General features: G+C 36.0%; 2 protein-coding genes across 3 annotated transcripts; one reads left to right on the top strand and one right to left on the bottom strand.

The window, feature by feature from the left end:
• Positions 1-823: 823 nt before the first annotated feature.
• LOC136408189 (acyl-CoA Delta(11) desaturase-like) lies at positions 824-4,184 on the bottom strand. Of its 2 annotated transcripts, XM_066389046.1 has the most exons (6): positions 4,091-4,184; positions 1,915-2,221; positions 1,722-1,852; positions 1,460-1,665; positions 1,228-1,410; positions 828-1,174 (listed from the first exon to the last, which is right to left on the bottom strand). In XM_066389046.1, the coding sequence occupies exons 2-6, from the start codon at positions 2,210-2,212 to the stop codon at positions 922-924; spliced, it is 1,071 nt and encodes a 356-aa protein (XP_066245143.1). In that variant the 5' UTR covers positions 2,213-2,221; positions 4,091-4,184; the 3' UTR covers positions 828-921. The 2 variants fall into 2 exon arrangements, with proteins under 2 accessions (XP_066245144.1, XP_066245143.1); XM_066389047.1 differs by lacking the exon at positions 1,228-1,410 and having other exon boundaries at positions 824-1,174.
• Positions 4,145-11,547, top strand: LOC136408741 (glutamate receptor ionotropic, delta-2-like). The gene is given in 11 exon segments (XM_066389883.1): positions 4,145-4,376; positions 4,545-4,720; positions 4,772-4,954; positions 5,027-5,249; positions 5,301-5,514; positions 5,572-5,742; positions 5,794-6,029; positions 6,085-6,293; positions 6,344-6,609; positions 6,666-6,869; positions 11,490-11,547. Coding segments are annotated over 11 exon segments (2,172 nt in total).
• Positions 11,548-21,013: the final 9,466 nt, after the last annotated feature.

Raw genomic sequence — 21,013 nt, 5'->3', positions numbered from 1 at the left:
TTATTCCGTTCTTTGAAGGGACCATTTTAAATTTCAGAAAAAACAAACCATTTAACCCCGGACCAGAAAAAATTTTAAAAAGCGTCTAATTTTGTCTGATTAAAGTCTCATTTGCCACCACTATTTGCTTTGATCTATATGACTGAAAACTAACGTTAATTGCTGCGCAATATATGACCATCGCTCTCTAATATATAGCGTTAGATGCAAATAGAAGATGCAGTGCACGTGCTAGCTGCAGTCAGACCACAATTTCCCGCTAAGTAGAATTTAGAGCAGTACGGTATAATTGAACTCTAATACCTATTGGTATTAAGAAGTCTCTGTCCGCGTATCGACAATAAATTTTGAACTTATAAGTTGAAATCGTGGTACATCGGATAAATTTCTAGCTTTAACATTTTATGGATTTTGAGACACCTACGTCTACCAGTAAACATCGACTTTTAGTGCCGTTTTTCAGATATTTCCAATCACATCCTTCTTTCTTTCTCATCCCAATTATCTTTGGGCAATCTGATACTCCTTTGTATTCAATTTTAAAAAATATAAATCGTATGTTTTGGAATTCCAAGAAACACCAAAACTGGTAGTTATATCTGAAAGGTAACGAGCTCTTACGACAACAAATAGACAAGAGGACTTGTTTTTTAATTTTCGAGAGTATTGTTGTGCGAGTATGTTTTGTTTCTAAGCCACAGAGAATAGCAATCATCTATTAAATATTGTTCTTTCTTATGTAATAAGGAGATGTCACATCTAACCATTCATTACAATCCATTATAAATCGATTTAGAAGCATCGCTGCCAGAACACGAAACTGTTCTATACTTTAACAAGTTAAATCCACACCTCAAAATCTGTATTACGATGTTAGCTCCACCTTGAAACCATGTGCTTGTATGTATGTACCTACTTATTCTAATGTTGTGAGATTATGTGGGAACCATCTCCTTTGTTCTTAATCATATTGCCAATAATTTCTGAAGATGTAGTTTTCAAGTCGTAAGCCCAACCGAGTCTGGCGAAAAGATCCAACCAAAAAGTGGTGAAATTGGGACGACTGCCCATTTCAGCCGCCCGGTAATCCCATGGAAATGAATGATGGTAGTTATGCCATCCCTCACCAAACGATACCCATGAAACCAGTTTATTTTCGGTCGGTTGAATGTGCCTGCGGATAATTTTCAGTAAACTTAAATAAACTTGCGGGAGTCCGCAACTTACTTGTTATAGGGCTTATTGCCGTAAAAATGGGCAAAGCTGTTAACCGCCCATGTAAAATTAAGACTAAGGCAGTATCTTGCTATGTTTAAATGTATGGTAAGTAGCCATGGCTGGGCGAATAACACTGGAGGTATTATGGTGGGCAAGATGAAGCAACATAGTGCCTTAAACCATGTCCAATGTCTGAAATTTACAAGTGAATCCTAAATTTTCAAATCCCAATTCCACCTACCTGACGTGGAACGCCACCAACGGATCAGCGCATATATCACTAACATCAATCATTTTCCCCTTGCGAATAACTTCTGGGTGCTTTTTCATGCAAAGCCAACCAACATGTGCAAACAGGAATCCTCGATTTGAGTTATGGGGATCAGCGTCTGTTTCGCTGAACTTGTGATGCACTCTATGATCTTTTACCCACTCAAGTATTGTGTTCTTAGAGAAATTACTTTAGTCGTAATTTTCTGGTAAATTTAGTAATAATTCCTTACCTGTCCAGCTATGGAGTAACAAAAAAGAAGGATGACTTTCAGGGGAAGAGTTGCCTTGAAGCATTTGTGGGTCCAGTACCTGTGGGCCCCAGCGGTGATTCCAAAACCCCCAATTTCACCGACAAGTAAAACTATTATGAAATGGAAAAAATTAAAATTAATTAAAAAAAAATTATTTACAATAAAAAAATACCATAGCAGAGAAGCCAAAAGTGTTTTATGTAGTTAAACGTTACTATAGTATGAAGAGTTAACAGATGTAAAACTAATATCCCTATGAGGTTTCCCCAGTAGATTTTGGTCTCAAATTCTCCTAAGAAGCATTTGTATCTCTCTTTCTTATGAATTGCTTGTGGTTTTTCATAATTTTTCTTGTATGGCAGTTGAATCGTTTCATCTAATTTTAGGTGGTGTTTAGAGTCCTGTTTCAGATTTAATCGCAGTTCTGTTTCGTAGATGCTTTCAGTCGATTGCCACTGAGGTAGAACCATTTCGGGGATCTGAAATGAGGAAAAAAAGGAACATATTTAAAATTGAGAGAGAGAAAAATCATTTCTGAATAAAGTTCGATTTCAGTTCCTTTTTTCAGGTCAGTTTAGGTTTGTTAAATTTTAAGTGAACCTCTAAGTGTACCACAAAAAGAGATGAATAAGATGGATAGACAAATGGCAAGAATGTTAACTCTTGATGTTATTGGCGAGTGTCGTTCTTAGACTTACTTTACTATGTTAAGTTGATTTATCTCATATAATCATGTTTTAATTACATATCTATGCCATTTAAATTTTTTTTAAACATAGAATTATATGAAAGATTTACAAGTTCTCATACTTCTTTGAAAGTTCGTTTTGATTTCATGGTTCCATAATTGATTCACACGTGCGAGCCGGCACGTATACCTATTTGATTATAGTTATTTAAAACTACAGTAACCCAAACAAAAAAATGCAGGTATTCGGGTTTAAATTACTTACTAATGACACACCCAAGGTTAAGGTCTTTAAGACGTCTCTCTAATTACCTTATTATAGTATTTTGATGGCTTTGTTGACTTCTATTTTTATTAATTTTGTCGCTAATTGTGCCGTTAATTGCCGCATCTTGGTGAGATTTTCTTTCTTTTATATTTTATTCCACTGCCCTGTCTCCGACTTTTATTTGTTTCTGTTAGTTTTAATTTTTTTAATATTTTTAATTAGGGACCTTTGTATTTCATTCTATTGAAACTGATCTATTTCTACGAGCTTTGCTACTGAAATTCATGTGTCTTTGAGCAATAAAGCATGGTTCTAATTATTGATCGATGGCTAATAAATCTAGGAAGTTTGCTTTTTATTAAATTTTCGATTACCTATTCAAAGACCCAGTAAATCAGACCAGGGCAGGTCAATTTAAATTATTAGAAAATTCAGGCAGCTTTTGAAAAGGTTTCGTGAAACTTTGCAGGTCAACACAGATTATTCAGATTTCATCACGATAATTTTCCTAAACAACGGCAATGAATTTAATAATTAATGCTTCAATTAATTCCTGTCCCAAACAAGCTCATAGCCTTTTTGTAATTCCATTTTCTTGGTTTATTTTTATTACTGTTCTCAAAATTTTATCGTTTTTATTAAAACGATGCACTATCAGTGGCTTGAATGTGAAAAAAAAGGAACATGGAGTTGTAAGAAGAACTTTCTAAAATGCATAATTATAAATGGGATTGTAAGTAATGTGGACATGGGAGTTCCATTACTGATTCAATCATGAATTTTGAAACAAACATGAGTTTTCATTTATCAAATTGCATTAGCAATGTGTCGTTATTTTGTTCCAAAGCCCAATAATATCACAATGAAGCGTTTCGCAGATTTTATGTATAATCACGTAATACGAGAATTATGCAGAAGGGAGTTTTTAAGACTTGAAATTTTTGACCTAATTTCAAAACAATTTTGAATATTTTACTTTAGCTCGCATTATTATTTAATGTTGGGAGAAGGTAAGATTTCTCCGAAAACACCATTAACAAAATTAATTCATTAACGATAATGTCATTTAATGTCTGTCGGATTAATTACGACGTGGAAGGGAAAATCAAAAACAAACTTGATCACATTTCCTAAATTCAGCTGATATTTCCCAGTCAGGTTTTAAACAAAATTATATACACCCACCTGCACCTATTTATATAGGAATATTGAAATATAATTACCAGCCACTGATTGAACATGGGACTAATGTGTCACTAATCCCGAATTCCTTTGATATTTTAGTAGGGAAGGGTGTGTTTTGAAACACCGTTTCAATTCATTCGATTCAGTGGAGGGAGAAAATTTCCCTTCCTACAAGGGAAACTTTTCTCTTTCCACTTAACGACTCACTCTATTTAAAGGGCATTCCTCAATGTCTTTCTTCACAAACACGTTCAGACCAGTATGACACCACTAATTTACTGTATTCTGGCCTTTTTCTCGTTACATGTAAAACAGTTTCAGACCCAAAGGTTTGATCGGGACCAATCGTATGTAGATTTAACGAATTTGAACAAATACGAAAAATTAAATTGCACTACCAAATTCACTACAGAAATCATTCAGCTAATTATTGACTATGCATCATGGCGTAGTATCAATTTGCTGTATATTGTCGATAGTTCGATAAACTCAGGTAATAATGCTTGTTTTAGTTAATGAACGAAATGATATCTAAACAGTGGTGATTTTTGTTTATGGTTTCGACAACCTTGTTGTAACTAGCGTATACTTCATTTGATGTTATGAGAGGACAATTTGCTATAAAACTCCTTGAGAACGCCTTTTTTGTTTTACTTTATAGCATGCAACATGAAAATCATTCGACTATATTTAAACAACTGCTTCAACAATAACGGACTCAGCGTGGCTTTCCAGAAGAGCTTTCATAAAGATTCAAACCGCAAAGTTCAAGGCAAAACTGTTTTAATTGTTTCCTTTATAACGAAAGACATGAACTTGGAAAGCTATTCGGACAGGGTTAATAATGGCAACCTCCCACTTAAAACCTTCTCAACCAGCTACTTTTAGTTGAACCTCTCTGATGATGACCTCCACTTCAAATGGCTCAACATTTACGCTGATTTAGACCTTTCCAATGAAACTGATAAATTGGTTTTAGAGAGGATGAGACAGAGCGAAATGACCATGGGCATAGACTTGACAGTGGCCGTGTCTACCTCAAAAAACACAAGTAGGGATGCTGTAAGCTGAGTTTGGATATTTTAATTAATACAGGTTTCGTTGTTATATAATGTTCTGCTATAGAAAGTGCGACTTCTGGAGGAGTGCAAAAGGTTTCAGGCTTTGTCAATGAATGTGGCTAACAAGGAAGTTAAAAGAATTCTGCCCTTTAATAGATCGTTCAAGAGGAATAAAATTTTCAACATAACGTTTCGTGATCTGTGTAACGAACCTAGACCTGATGATATCAAAAGCTCTTTTTGCATGCTACAAGCTTACAAAATAAGAAAAAATAGCAACACTACTATGGTGATTATACCTCTGGGTAAGGGTCAAGCTCATTTAATTTCATGGATGAAGCAAAACAGACTTGAAGGTTACTGGAATTATGAAGTTGGAACTGATAAACTGAAAAGGTTTCAAATTGACGAAACTAGAATAGACTTCTTGCAATCTCCTCTGATATTCGGCAAACAAGAATCTAGCGAGCAATCTAAAGCTATTAATGAGGAAAGCTTGATTGAAGATGTGAATGATATGGAGAATCTCAATAAGATTGCTGAGTATATCACTGCCTACCTTAACGCCACGTAATTCTTTTCATAATTTCAAATAAAATTTGAATGTTTTTAATAAGCAAATTTTAGACAGAGGGATATGATTTTTCCTAACTTAGGACTGAAGGCTGCAAATGGGAACTGGAGTGGCCTTCTCGGAGCAGTAATAGACCAAGAAGTAGACATAGGGTTGGATAGTGTGATTAAAACCCCTGATTTATATAACGAGGTGATTTTCACCCATGATATTATGGTTTCTGAGTAAGTCCCTGATTTTTTTAAATTCTTTTACTTGATACAATTAGATTCCAGGCGAAACATTTATTTGAAGCCGGAACAATCCAATAGCGCTCGGGACATCTTCACGACTCCTTTTTCACCAAACCTGCTTTTCCATGTTTTGGCCACTGCCCTGATATTTGCAGCTGTTATGGCTCTTTACATAGCAACGAGAATGGAGAAATTCACTAGATGTCCTGGGATGCAATCGCACGTTATCGCTATATATGATGCTGTATTTTGGATAATTGGAGTAATCAGCATGCAAGGTATCTCGAGTCTTTCATACTACAAACTTTACCTGCCCTACATTCTCAATCTTAGGCACTCAAATACAACCAAATTCCGGCTCTGGAAACATGATAATTTTGTTTTCGTTGTTTTTTTCCCTGATCATCTACAATTCGTATTCCGCATTCATTACCTCGATGCTATCAGTGAAACTAAACAGAATTAGAACTATATCTGATTTGTTGAAGAGCGACTATGATATTGGGTACATTAAAAACAGTCCAGATGAAATATTCTTAAGAGTAAGTAAGAAAATCTCAAAGATGAGTCAGAATGATGAATGAGCTTTCAGACTGTGATAGAGCCCGAATTGAATCACATATACCTTCGAGGTTATTTACACAACGACATCAAGAATATTACCGAAGGGTTACTGAAAGCTACGAAAGGAAACTACGGCCTCTTCGTCACTGGCCATATGGCTAGAAAGGAGTTTCTGAAGATCAGCGGCTACAGGTGCAAGTATGAGATAATGGAAATTCCAGCCCCTCAAGCCAAGAATAAAGTCGCCTTTCCAATGTCTCAGATTTCTCCTTACAGAAAAGTTATAAATTTATGGTAACTACGACAAATTAATAATCATTACAATGTTCGATTCATTCCCATTGCTTCAGTCTAATTAGAATGAAAGAAGGAGGAGTTCACCAGTACATCAATTCAAGGATAGCTCCAAAGCTGCCTCGGTGCAATCAGCAATCTAGCTATCAAAGCGCTAGGATCAATGACATAGTTACTGCTGTTGCATTGTTTCAGGTTGGATTTGTGTTTTGCATCGTGTTGTTTTTAATGGAATATTTGTGTAAGAAAAGAAAGAAAATTAGCAGCATGTTCAGAAGCACCTATCGGTCCATATCGCAAAATTTTGCAATTGAAAATTGAATATTAGGCAGCACGTATAAATTTCTATAAACTTAGCTAATTTGGAAAAAGTTTTGGCTCAATAAAAAGCCCGAAAATTTCAAATTCAGAAACCTTTTCATGTCAAATATTCGCTTTATTTTGCTATTGCGAAAATACTCTAGGAAAACTGTTGCTACGAGAAGCATTGCCTATGGGTTTTTAGCTATTTTATCGTACCAAAGGAAGTTAAGATTTTTACTCACATTTTGTCGTATTAATTTTAACCACATTTCACTACGAAGTCTGTGCACTACTGCCATTAGCATCACACGCCATCGGATATTTGACTAGACGCTAATACAGCTAGGATTACTTTTTATTTAATTGCTTTGGTTAATATTTGCAATTTGGATAATTACCTGACGATGGTTTTTTTAATTATACTTATAGATTTAATATGCTTTTGGTTTTATTTTTAATTTGGTTGTCGGAAATTTTAATGCGCTTTCAAGTGGAGTGATAATAAATCCCTGGCGAAACTGGGTCACCCAAAACATATCTTCCAAAATTCTAAAGAGAAATTTTCATTTTGACTTTATTCGGGGTCTTAATTAACCTCTTCTCTTGTTAGAAGGAGTTGTCTAAATTATAATACACAGAAGATTTTTTTTCAAAAGAACCACCTCTTTGTAGTTCTGAGAAAATAGGCTTAGAGGGTTTAAATTCCTCAAATTTCTAAGCGAAGATTTTATTATTTTGATTTTATTCAGGCTCTAAATTTTACTCTGGGAAACCTTTGTGGGCGAAAATTTCTGAACTTTTACCAGAGAGGAGATTGTTTTCTAAGGAACTGCTTGCTTGTACTTTCGCGAAATTAGATTTATAAAGATTACGTCTATAATATTTCATAGAGAAAGGCTCATTTGTAACATTAGTTGGGTCTTAAATCTATTTTTTTTTCATAAAACGCCATGTTGGGATGAACTTTTTGAATTATGTGGGAAACGAGACTATTTTCCCATAAATCATGACGAAAATATTCGATTTGGAAATTGAAAAATAAAAACTCTAATTAATCTAAAGGTCTTCGCTCTGTGAATGTAAATTCTAGATCAAAATAGCATGCAAATTTAATAATGTTCTTGATTCATTAGGAAATGCTTTTTTTCTCTAAATTTATAGCAATAAATTCGTGAAATTTTTTTTAAGGTAAAAATTTTTATTTTGACCGGATTTGCGACTGCTGAGTTTCTGATTTCCAGCGGATCTTTCTCATCATTTTCAGAGCTTTTGAAGAGATTTTAAAGCATTTTTAAAATTTCCTTGATCTATATAGTAATAAGTTTGACTGTAACAAACTTCTCTTAATAGTTATAAATTTTGAAGTTAACTCGGATATGAGGCTTCTACACCTCTGTTTTTGAGTGGGTTGTTCTAATAAATTTTCAGTTTTGGACAAATAGGGTCTTTTTTCGCTTCCGTTGCGGTAGCAGCTGCTTTGTGAACATTTAGTCTTAACCCTGATTTCTCTCTGATCGTCGCCTACTAACCACATACAACTTAAGATCCTATCATAGGCGAAATTCTAGTTTATACAGGACATGAAAGAGAGAAAACTTGCTTGAAAGAGAATTTGTGGCAAGGATTAACCTGCGAAACTCTTCATAGCAAAGCTGTGTTTGGAACTCCATACAAAGATGATGGTAAATGTACACCAAGAGAAAAATTAGAGAATTCACGTCGCAAATCTAAATTATTGACTTAAATTATACTGTAAGATGCTCTTCTCACAATGGGGCGAATTTGAGATTTTTCATGTTTTCAAAGAAAAGCTCTTTGATTTACGATTACTAACCCGGAACCGCCTGAGCGTTTCTCATTTATATGATGGCAAGTTTTAGACGAAAATCCCAATAAAAGTGAAGAAACTAACATCCGGAATCCGGATTACGATGACTACTTTATTTCCGTGGGAAATTTTGGGCAAGTTTCAAGATTTTCAAGGAAACCTTCTTGACGCACAATCGCTAACCTGAACTAACCCAAAAAGCCCTTTCTTCCAGTGGTGTATTTTAGGTGTTCCAGGAATTCAAAGAAAATCTTAATTCCCAATTACTAACCTGAATTGCCTTCTTCAATGCTAATTCATTAGAAAATGTTTGGACTTTTCGAAATTTAAAATAAGAAAACATTTTTTTTGTAAAACACTCCACAAATATTATAAAACACGAAGTATTCTTTAACAAACATTTCAATTTAACCACTCCTAGCTTGTTTGCTCACACAAACAAGGCTCTTAAGGCTTTAGGCGCCTCTAAAATTACTTATACTTACGACCTCAAATTTAATTTCACAGAGTTACTTTAGAGCGCAACATTTTCATCAAAGTTAGCAAAGAGGAGACAAAAGTTTTCTGGGGTCCGTTAAGTTTTGGGAATGACAGTCCAATTAAATGAACTTTACTTTATGTAATTCTCTTTAAGAACAAACAACCAGAAACATTTAATCATCGAAAAGAAAGAGAGCAATTTGCTCTTAATTAGGTACTGCTAGTTCGATTATTAATAGTAGGTCCAGTGGGAATGTGTTATTAGTTATGGTATTCAATAGGCGTTTGAGCAATATATTGCATATTTGCAAAACCATTATCGCTAGATTAACGTAATTTGAAGTTAATTCGTGTCAATCTTTAATATTAAAATAAAAGGTCGTCCTTAGATTGGTAGAAATCTAAATTCATCCTTGGGGTGAAAAAAGTCGACTATTCTAGTTGAAAGTTCGGAAAGTAAACAGAACAAAAGAGGAGGAAGCTAAGCAGAGAATAAAATTATTCGGATTTGATTCAGATAGCGCTCTGGAAACGTTGATAATCGCATCACGTCGTTGTTCTGGACTGAAGAGTCTAAGGGCTTTTTTACTTGAATATTTATTCTTTATTTGGTGGAGTTTTCATGGTTCTAAGGCCAATAAAGTTCACTTAGTTTGCACTTAAGTCGTTGATTAAGAGGCTTTTGAATAGAACGACCTGTAGGCCCATAAAAAAAGTTCGATTTACCGCAAGTTCTCCATTTCTTTTTTTTTATCTACATTAGTTCTATATTAATCCAAATAGTTTCAAAAAGTTCAGCAACACAAACAAATGACATTCCTATCAGCCTAATTTTACATTCCATCCGTGTTCCTTCATATCTCGTATTATTTATTTACTAACTTCTCCAACATCGTTCAAATTCAGAAAAGGGCCAGCAGGGTCCTTCTATAATATTTACTTAGAAAATAAGGCAAATATTTAAAATGAGTCTGAAGTTTTTTCGGAAATAAAAACATTAGTCGCAACTGTTTGCTTTTACATAGCAATTTGATACGCCAAATGGCATGGTTTACATGAAATTCAAATGCAATGAATTTGAATTGAGTTAACGGCCCCATTTGGCAAAGGTTTTATAACAGTTGTGCCACGGTTGGGCAACAATTGCACAACTGTTAGAAATTTGGAGCAGAATATACGTCAGCTACCATTTAAATTTATGTATTTCGAGTGTAGAGCGTCATTCAGTAGAAATTCCGGCAGTTGCACAACTGCTGACTCTACTGAACGGGACTAGTGCAGTCAATTGTGTTATTTTGAAAAAGAAACAATGGATGTAGATTTGAGATAAAATTTCGTCTCTTGGAAATTATTAAACTGAAAATACATCATACAAGGACTAGGAAATGTGGAACGTTGGTTCTTGTTTAAGTACTCCCCTGTTTACATGGTTGGAATGACGCCAAAACAAGAAAATTTTATTGATCTTTCGATCGAAGGCTACAAGTTGGATCTTTTTTGATCAGGCAACTTATCTAATTCTACTTTTGGTTGGCTTTCCAATGTAATTTTCAAGATGGGTTTCTTTTCGTCTTCAAAGATTTTTGCTTCTTACTGCCTTGATTTAAACCTTGGACTTAGTTGTTACTAAATTTCCAAGATTTGTTTCTCTTATTTGAGGCAAAATTCCTGATTTTACTATTGATGAATTTTGTACTGTATGGTATCTTTCTCAATCTGTAGGTAAAATCTCTAGAGGTTAAATCGACTCATTTATGATTCTTTAAGTTTCCCCTTGAACAGGCTAAATCTCTAATTCTACTGCCGGTTAATTTTCCGTTTAATTTTAAAAAAGTGTTTCTCTTTGATCCAGCGAAATCTTTGTCTAACAATTAACAAGATTCTCTCTGACTGTTTTGGGAAAACCCTTGGAGCTATTCGATTCACGAACTTAGTTTGTGCTAAATCTTCAAGGCCTGTATCTTGTTTGAGGAAAACCTCTTGAAATTGATTAATTTTTTACCGAATCTTCAATAGTTTCAATATAGGGAAAAAATATACGGACCTTTATCACGGAATCATCGAGATTTATCCCTATATGTTAATTTATTTACTGAATGTTTTTGTTTAGATTTTACCGTTGTTGGTTCGTCTAATGTTGCGTCTTCAAGCTTTATCTTCAAGTTTTTCTTCTCTTAACTTTGACCATCAAGGCTAGTTTCGCCTTCTTCGACTAAAAGCTCCGCGTCTTCAATTGAATCATTTCCTTTTAAATCTTCAAAAAACTTTATTTTTTCTTCTTGAGGAAGGGCGGGGCACTATTGCACTATCGTTCACTTTTCCATTGAACTGTACTGTCAGATCCCTGCTCCCACCATTCCACATCCACACACACCCACCTGCTTCACATCCATACGTTTCCTACGCTAATTTTTGAACTTTGTCTCGTCATCCTACGGTAAACTCTTTGGTTCAAATTTGAGGCATTTCCTATTGAATCTTTAAGATATGTCTGTTCTGTTGTGTTGAACTCCAAGGTTTGCCTCTCCTTCATCAGACGCACTTCCTGCATTTTCGATTCATCCATTGACTAATTGATCTTCAAGGCTCTGCTTTTCAGAGAACATCCGTGGATCTTCTAAACACGAATTTCCTACTGAGCCGCTGAATCATTCCGCTCCCTCAGACAAAATTCCTGGATTCACTATTGAGATACTTCTTCAAATTTGTCCTTATGGAAAAATGTGTTCGAGGTTTTCCCTCAGCGGCTCTTTCGGGGATTCTTTATTGTGCAATAAGAAAAGATACCAGGTATGTTGTATACACCCTGGAGCTTTCATTATATCGCGTGCTTATAAATCATTAACTAATTATACAGACTCCAGTTCGCTTCACCTAAAAATGAAATAAAAGTTATTGCTTCACAGTTGGGACAAAGTGTTAGTTCAGCGCGCAGGTGTACGTAAATGCTTTATGAGCCATAACGGATAGTTTATATGACACTATTCCAGATTTTGGGTAACTTCTACATGCATACACACATGTAGGTCGTGTTATAAAATGCAACATAAACCGTAAGAATAACTGCCCTATTTCTATTTTCTCTATAATAATTTTTCGTCCGAGGAGATGACAAAAGGGGGCCACAGCTCAGCCGAATCAAAAAGGAAACAAAAAACAAGCAATAGTCGTCCCCCAGATAAGGTTTTTATAAAAATTAGCCATAAAAGAAGTAATATGGACTTCCGGAAGAAACTCGCTCCCATTATTTGCGATAAAATCTAGACAATTTAGAAAGTTTTAGAATAAGAGTAAGAAATAAGAAGCTTTTAGAGTCGGAATCTGGGAAGAGACCCCATATGTCTGTTTAAGCCGTTGTTTTCCTAAAGAGGCTCTGAATAAACTGCGTGAATCGCAATGAAGCGGCCATTAAATGAATAATTTCTCTAATTTTTTCCTTAACGCCCACCCATTTCGTTGGATTGAAATTCTGCAATAATAATGAGCAAAAATACTTGGTTTTGTATCGAACCCGAGAGAGAAACAATCGCCCTAATTCCTGTTTCCCAGCCTTTTGTTCTGAAACGTGTTCAAGTAAATAGCTAGAGCTGAGTTATTGGCCGAGCATTTATTAACCGCCCAACATCAAAAGACAAAGGCCATAACTTTGTATTGTAACCGGTCGGAAAATAAACAATTCACATCAAAGAGTTTGAATCAATTCCGAATCATAAATCTTGTAGTAAATCTGTTGTTGACAGGCCAATTAGATGAGCTTTGTATTAATCCTCAATTTATATAAATGAACTCCGGCCTTTTAAATGAATGAGCCCTTCGATAGGTCCTCGAAGCAGAGGTTTGTGTTCCTGTTTTTTTTAGCTTGCAACGAGTAAAGTCCTATTTTTGTTTTCCTGAACGACGAAATCAGCAGCAGCGATCCTCGGGCTGTTCTAAATTACATTTTAGGTTTAATATTTGTGTATGTGCATATGTGTCTTCGGGTCGTTCTCAGAAGGTAAACATGTGGAGGAATTCGTTCAGTTTCTATACAGGGTGTCCATTTCTGGAGTTCAATCGTGGGGATCTCGGTAACCGCAACAGATACGAGGCGATTTTGGCGATAAGGCGAATTTGGAGTTCGAGGATGTTTGGTCGGTTTCCGAAAATAGCCGAAATTTAAAGGAAAAAGTGCTTCCTCAGTTTCTTTGGCTAGAGAGATCAAAATCATTGACGCTTCATCATTGCACCTTTTTCTCTCCTACGACGTGGCAATGCCAGATTTGAAGTCCTCCGACGTTTCGATTTTCGATAATCATCATCGCCTTCGTTTTTTCTTAGATCTTGGATCTTCACAGTTTTTAAAATTATTTTCGTCTCGTTCGTTCGTTTCGCATTAAGACGTGTTCATGGACCAAATGGAACTGAAAGGGAAACTTTACAGGCGGCGAGTGGTTGTGTATTTGCACCTGTTATGATTACGGAGATAAAACGGACATGCTGTATAGACAACTTTAAGAAATAGGATTTTTTATTAAAATTTTCAATGTCAGACAATTTTCAAAGTGACTCCTACAGTCGCATTTCTCTAATACATCTGCCAAGTTTTCCTTCGGTGCTCTAGCAATCACTTTCGCATCTTACGTTTTCAAGTACAACTTGTTTGTTCCTATTTTCAATTGGACTGGACGTGTTCGTCCTTGAACAAAACAAATAACTAGTCGAGTCTATTTTTCCCTTTTTGTGCCTCGAAAATCCCACCTTTATTGCTCTATACAGAACCAATCCATTATTTTGGCCCTTGGCCTCGCAACGTATTATATGAAGATAGAGCAATTGCCCTGAAACATAATGCAGCTTATACTTAACAAGAGAGATCTGAAGTGGAGTTAATGATTATTAACAGTTGTAACCCTTTTAATTGTCTCTTTAGTTCGAAAGGGTGGTGGATTTGAGTAATCCACGTAAGTAGGCATTCGTTTTAAATCCTAAAATGTAAAATGTGCCCAAATTTTACTTAAGACAGAAGTAGGAGTAGTAAGCGGGGGAGCGAAGCTCTACGATTATGTGCTTGGGGGCCCTTTCGCTCGATGCGGGCCTCTCCTTTTTCGCCGAGTCACCCGTTTTCTTCATGAAGCAGAGCGTCTTCATTCAAGAGTCGGAAGCTCTTCCAGAAACAGGAAGACGGCTGCGAAACGTTGAATCTTCAAGGTGTATGTGTGTTTTTTCTTGTGGCGATATAGTCCATGAATCGACTTTTGCGTGCTTTCGTTCAACTATCGCGCAACCTGTACTGAGGAATAAAAATCTGAAGTAGGATTAATGAGCTTCCTTAGCAATCTGGTTAGAAAAGGTGCGACATGTAATTTATTAAAAATTATCCAATATTCTCCAATTTTACGTAGCAGTATACCATTACTACTCTAAAGATCGTTTTGAGCTACATACAATTGCTGTAAGTACATCTAGTTTAAAGCTCCGACATAATGGCGCTTGCCCTACGATCCTCGTATTGTTACTCTTAACGTTTTTATTACTAAACATCCTTTTCGGTCTTTAAATTTATCAAAAAAACACAATTTCAGTGCATGTTAGCTGCTCGCAACATGCAAGCTTGAAATAAAGCTAAAAATGAAACAAAATATTAGTTGCAGCTCGCAGGTGCATATAAACGGTTTACGAGCAATAACTGCACTACTTTATTCCGCAGGAGTGTAGCATGTTCATGCGCATAATATCTAAACTCTGGGAACTGAATATACATATATGTTTTAATGTGGTCATATTATAATGAAATTTGTGGTAATAACAATTATGGTTCAAATTTAAGTTGGTAATTTTAACATTTTCGTTACTACAGATTGGAATTTGCTTGAAGCCCGCAGGAGAGTTTTTCCTGCTAAGGCATTATTCTATGGGTTTTGGTGTAAATCGCAGCGAGTATTGTAGTCGGTGCTGCGATCAAAAAGCATATGAGGCTCTAAGATAATAATGTAGCTCCCAAGCCCGCAACAATAGTTCGTTAATTGGCAAGAACGTAGCAATAATCTGACGTTAGTAGTAACTTGATGGAAACAAAAGTCGGCGGAAAACTTGAATTTTCCTCGTGCCAAGGCTTGTCGATATTGGCCCGTATTAATGCCGAAGAGTGCAACAATGATCGTTAGTCAACTTACGTTAAAGTACGCTGCAGATTACTGCTTTGCACTGTTTGGTGTCAATTAGACGACAAGGATTTAACAATAGTCTGGACGATCGGTGCTATTACCGAAGACTCGAATAATTGTCTGGATGTTCAGTGTTATTTCTCAATATTGTGATAATTATCTTTTATGCGAAATAGACTGCAAAAATCAGTTTAGCCGAGCGACTACGTTCCTGACTTTAGTCTTGGAACAAAGTTAACTTAAGGAATTCTTTGGTGGGATTTCAACCTAATGAATATAAATGTGCAATCTTTGCGTAAATTAATAGGCACCCTATGGCATTATTATTTTATTTCACGTTTTGTCAAGGGCCGCATAGCTCGCTTTTGCACCTTTCCATGCTAAACTGGCGCTTTTATTTTGCGCGGGCCCCCATATTTAACCTGGCATGCTTTTCGAGCAAATTATGCACAGATAAAATTACGGTCTGAATGTAAAACGAATTACCGCTTGACGTAGCCATATAAAGATGAAAAACGATTATCATAAGCAAATTTTACCCTTGTAATTGCTTTTTCGCATCGCTCGTTTGGGTTGTGACATATAACGCCTATTACAAAGGAATTATGCCGGGGGATGAAATTTGTCTGGTAAAAAGAAAAGCCTTTTGCAGCTTTGTCAGTTTAGCTGATTGCTACATTGATTCCTAGTGGGTATTACCGACTTAGAAAATAGAATTTTGAACGCAAATCCAAGAGATGGATTACAAGCTACTGAACTTTTGGCAACTAAAGACATACGTTATTAAATTTCGGCACAATGTTTCCTCTTTGTGATGGTTTGCTTGAGAATGTGCTGTGGTTGTCTTTGAGTGGCCATCAAGCACCCTTATTAAACTCGCGGCTTAACTCGCGCTGTATTAATATACTGCGTGACATAGAAAAGAGAACACCCCGTAAAAATGGTTTAATTTAAATAATTTTTGGTATGCATGTTTGTTTATATGTATAGCAGAAACGATCAAAATTTCACTCATATTTATCTACGTATTTACGAGTTATTCGGAATTTTAGGTTTTTTTTAAATATAAAAATTGCAATAAAATATCAACAATACAACTGGAAAATAACATTTATTGGAGTGTAGTGTGCTTAGAAACTGCGTAGAGATATGCCTAGAACCAGAATAGAGCGAAATTTTCATCAATTGAGCGAGTTTGATAGGGGTCGAATAGTGGGTCTACGAGAGGCTGGTCTGTCATTTAGGGAAATCGCCACTAGATTGAACCGTAGTGTAAACACTATAGTGAGATGCTGTCAGGGATGGTTCGAAGAAGGGCAAACAGGCAGAAGAACAGGTACTGGACGACCTCGAAGAACTACAGAACGCCAAGATCGCCGACTCCGAATTATGGCCCTAAGAGATAGGTTCGTCTCGTCGAGGACGCTGGCGGATCAGTGGTTCGCTGAGTATGGAAGGCCCATTGGGATACGAACCATTTATCGCCGCATAAGAAGTTTTGGATTGATTTCCTACCGTCCCTATCTCGTGTTACCCCTCACATTAAATCATCGTCAAAATCGACTACAGTGGTGCCAAGAGCGGATACATTGGACTCTGGAATGGGATAATATCGTGTTTAGTGACGAATCCAGATTCTGTTTCGGTATGCATGATGGTCGGGCAAGAATACGAAGGAGACGGGGTGAAAGATGGGATCCTCAGTTTGCAATACAGAGGCATGTCCATCAGACTGTTGGGGTAATGGTTTGGGGTGCCATTGCATATGGTAGCAGGTCACCTTTAGTTTTCGTCAGAGGCAGTATGACAGCCCAGCGATACATCCAAGAAGTAATGGAACCTCATCTTGTGCCTTATCTGGAAACTCTTGTTGATCCAGTTTTCCAACAAGACAATGCACGACCACATGTGGCTAGAGTGACTATGGACTTCTTCCAACAAAATGCAGTCAATTTGCTACCTTGGCCACCTCGATCTCCAGACCTCTCGCCGATCGAACATGTATGGGATATTATAGGTAGAAGGTTGCATAATTTACCCCATCCCCCGCAAACCCTAGCGATGCTGTGTCATGCTGTCCAGTTAGCCTGGAATGAGATCTCCCAAGAGGACATCAATCACCTCATTAGATCCATGCCTAGACATGTACAGGAATGTATAAGACACCGCGGAGGACCGACAAATTATTAAATTTTTTTTAGTTTTTAACAATTAAATTTGTTCAACTTTTTAATGAAGTATTTGTTTTGGCGTAAACAACATGCATACCAAAAATTATTTAAATCAAATCATTTTTACGGGGTGTTCTCTTTTCTATGTCACGCAGTGTATTTCAATTAGCTACCAGCACTATGTTGTAGCTATGCAATCTGCACAAAGCCACAGTGGCAAATAAAAATAGGGATTTAAAATGATTATGAAACCCGAATATGACCGTCAAATACAAACAACGCATAGGGGAAAAGTCCAGGTTTGTTGACATAGCTCCTTAAGAAGGAAATGGGATTTTCCACCTAAGCCTCTCGCTGCTGGATTTGTTTGTGCTTTATCATTTTCCTTTTAAAATCCCTCTGGCGATAAAGATTCTGGAGTGGTCAAGTCCGGGGAGATTAACTAAATCTCCGAGGAGGTTTCGAGTTTCATGCCCAAACAAAATTGCTTTGAGGCATAGTTAAAGCAAGAATGTTCCATAAGTAAATAAATGGTAACATTTCCACTTGAGTTATGTACAGAATCTTGCTCTGATGATGCATATCGACAGCAGATTTGTCAGATTTCTATATGTGAACCTTTGATGGAAAAAGATTTATAAGGTCGATGTTCTAAAAGCTTACATGATCCAAGTCAAAAGCCTCGATTTTTATATACGTGAACAATAAATCTCAACGGTTTTATTTTCCCTTTATCGCTGTTCAAACTACAACACCTTGGGTCATAAAGTTGGTACACCGGTTGAATCCCAAGGGATGAAATAAATCTTCGCCTAGTATTTACTATCTCCACTCCCCTTAGGAGATATCTATGGAGCGTTTTTTTAGACAAATCTCAGGATTTTGGAAAGAGTTGAGAATGTCGTAACAAATTATGAATTTATACATATCTAAACCTCACTAAGCCAAAAATATTTGTGTCCTCCATTTCAAGTCCGCTCGGATTCCAAAACTAAAGCTGCTCTGTTTTGGTTGCCAGGCCCATGAACAATAAAACTAAACTTTCTCTATAAAAATGCCATTTTTATCGCCGCTCTACTGAACTTCCGCTAAACCTTATCGGATGGAGCATTAGGGCATATAAATTTTTATTCTCAAAACTTGGATGATTTAGATAATACACTTGTGACATAAACCATATCACTTACCTATACCTCGGGAGATAGCGGCTAAAAATGGATTATGGGGGGTTCAGACAAATGGCGATATTTTGTTTCGTATTTTAGTTCGGAGGGAAAAAACCTTAAAAAGCATGCAGTAATGGAAAACGAAGTATCTTTTCTATTATTGCACTTCTCCGTAATAAATCGTCTCACCTTCGAAATGTAAATCAAATATTACTCGGGACTTTAAAGCTCAATATTTTTTGCAGGGCCCGGCGAACTTTCAGTTAAACAACTCCTGAAGGAGTAAATAGTCCGCGGCTATTTATTTTATCTCCTGGGATTCGACCATTAAGGCGAATTTATAGCCGAAGGTGCAGGACTTGGAAAAGTGATAAACCAGAAAGGGAATTTTAGTGGGCCCCAGATTAGGATAATTGCAGTTACTCTCTTATTGGGCAATTTATCCCGGAATAGTGCCAATTTTTCAAAACCTTAATAAATATCGCTATAAAGCGCTATTATGGCAAACATATGCGTAGCAGTGATAAATTTATAATCCCGGTGCCAGCTTTGGCGCATTAATAAGCTACTATATTAAAACAATGTGAAATATGCCTGGAAATGTGTTTATTTGAAGAGCTTTAGATGTGACGTTATTTAATTGTTGGGATTAGTCTATCGCTATATTGCAAATAAATTGCTGTGAAATGCCAAACATGATAAGAATTACAATTTGGCCTATCCCTCAATTTCGCAAAACTCGTCACTAAAATATGGCCATTAATTTTGACCTGCAGCGTCACCCGAAAGAGGAAGCCAGAATAAAAGCGATGATAATCAATAATAAATAATTGGAAATTAAAGAACTGGGAGAAAGATGAAGAACACGAGAGAGAGAGAAATGAAGACAAAAAAGAATATAGATACATTTTTTAGCAGATCTCAAACCCCCGCAAGAATTATTTTGTTTAGTTTTACATAAGCTGGAAGAGAATTTTTCGAGATATTACTGCAATTTTGTTGGCGTATTTCGTCCAGGAGAAGACTCGACTGTCTCCAAATCAGCAAGCCGATAGAGGATCTAAAGATGTCTTGAAAAATAGCTAGAGTCACTATAAAGATGTCTGTCTTTAACGGCACCCGCGAGTGCATCAAAGTACTTCCACTGAAATGCGTATTTAGTTTTAAGAATATGCTAGCGGATAAAAAAATTTAACTCGTGAATAGGAATCATCAAAGCAAAAAATCATTAAAAGTAAAACAATCTGATAGAAATTAATTAATCAAATAATTTCCATTTTCCAAAGCAACCAAGGGAACACTGCTATTCATGCTAATAAAATGCCAATAAGTCGATCCTTGAAAACATTTTTAATGAGGAATCTTTATCCTAGAACAAAGGCCAAACTCCTCGATTTACTGAAGTCTCGAAGAAAAACTTCTCAATTTCTGATTGATTATCTTCTGTACCTTGGATATCCCACAAACTAGGGTCGAAGCTGCGTCGCTGTGTAACCAATACCTCCCTTACTCTTTTAGGATCAAGTTAGAGGAAGTGTAGTTGGTACTACGTAAATAATTTTAAAATATTTTAAAGTATTTTAAAACTAAGCAAAAAAACACGCTTCTATGAAATCCTTGTAAAGAACGGTTGGTCCTGCATGAAATTTCCTATAGGAAAATCTCAACTACGTCAGTGCTATGCTTCTTAAGCTCCTTGAGCTCCTTTCCAGCTCCTTTCTTCTCCTTCTTTTCTCCTCTCCCGAAAGCATGAGAATTTGAGACGAGATAACGGAAACGACTAGTAGAGTAACTTCCTTCCTTGCAGTGGAAACATGGACTTTCTCATATTTTACATATTTTCGTGTTTCTTGTTCTTGTTTTGTTTTAGTTGAATACGGGACTTCAAAAAATGCTTGTTTATGTCTTTCAAGTAATTCACTATTATAAATTTCTGAAAGAACGAAAGGAAGAGATAGAACAACTCAATGAAAAATTAAATCCATAACTACAATGTGTCATATTGAGAAATTTTTATGTGTTTTGATCTTGTTCTCATCGAAGAACATGACTGTGGAATGTTGGAAAAGTCGTTCTGCTCTTCTTGATCATGCTTTGTGCAACCTTTCTGGTGATTTCCTAAGGACTCTATGACAATATTTTCCAACTCTCACTAAATACACAATTAATAAAACTGAATTCTACATTTTTAAAACTCAATAATAACATATTTTGGCTTATAATAATATATATAAATTTATATATAATTAATAAGCAAATAAATATATATCTTAACTTATCCTGCTCTATTCTCGAGACAAGAAAACAGCTTTA

The sequence above is a fragment of the Euwallacea similis genome, chromosome 4 (assembly GCF_039881205.1).
Source record: "Euwallacea similis isolate ESF13 chromosome 4, ESF131.1, whole genome shotgun sequence".
Taxonomy (NCBI): Eukaryota; Metazoa; Arthropoda; class Insecta; order Coleoptera; family Curculionidae; genus Euwallacea; species Euwallacea similis.
Note: the sequence above shows the minus strand (reverse complement) of the source record. Positions and strands in the feature narration are given on the sequence as shown.

What these genes read in the sequence shown, in the direction of transcription:
- LOC136408189 (XM_066389046.1), bottom strand. Translation starts at nt 2,212, where the DNA reads ATGGTTCTACCTCAGTGGCAATCGACTGAAAGCATCTACGAAACAGAA. An exon ending in GTTACTCCATAGCTGGACAG is followed by an intron (nt 1,666 to 1,721) that starts GTAAGGAATTAT and finishes AATTTCTCTAAG; the next exon opens with AACACAATACTTGAGTGGGT. An exon ending in TTGGTGGCGTTCCACGTCAG is followed by an intron (nt 1,411 to 1,459) that starts GTAGGTGGAATT and finishes TGTAAATTTCAG; the next exon opens with ACATTGGACATGGTTTAAGG.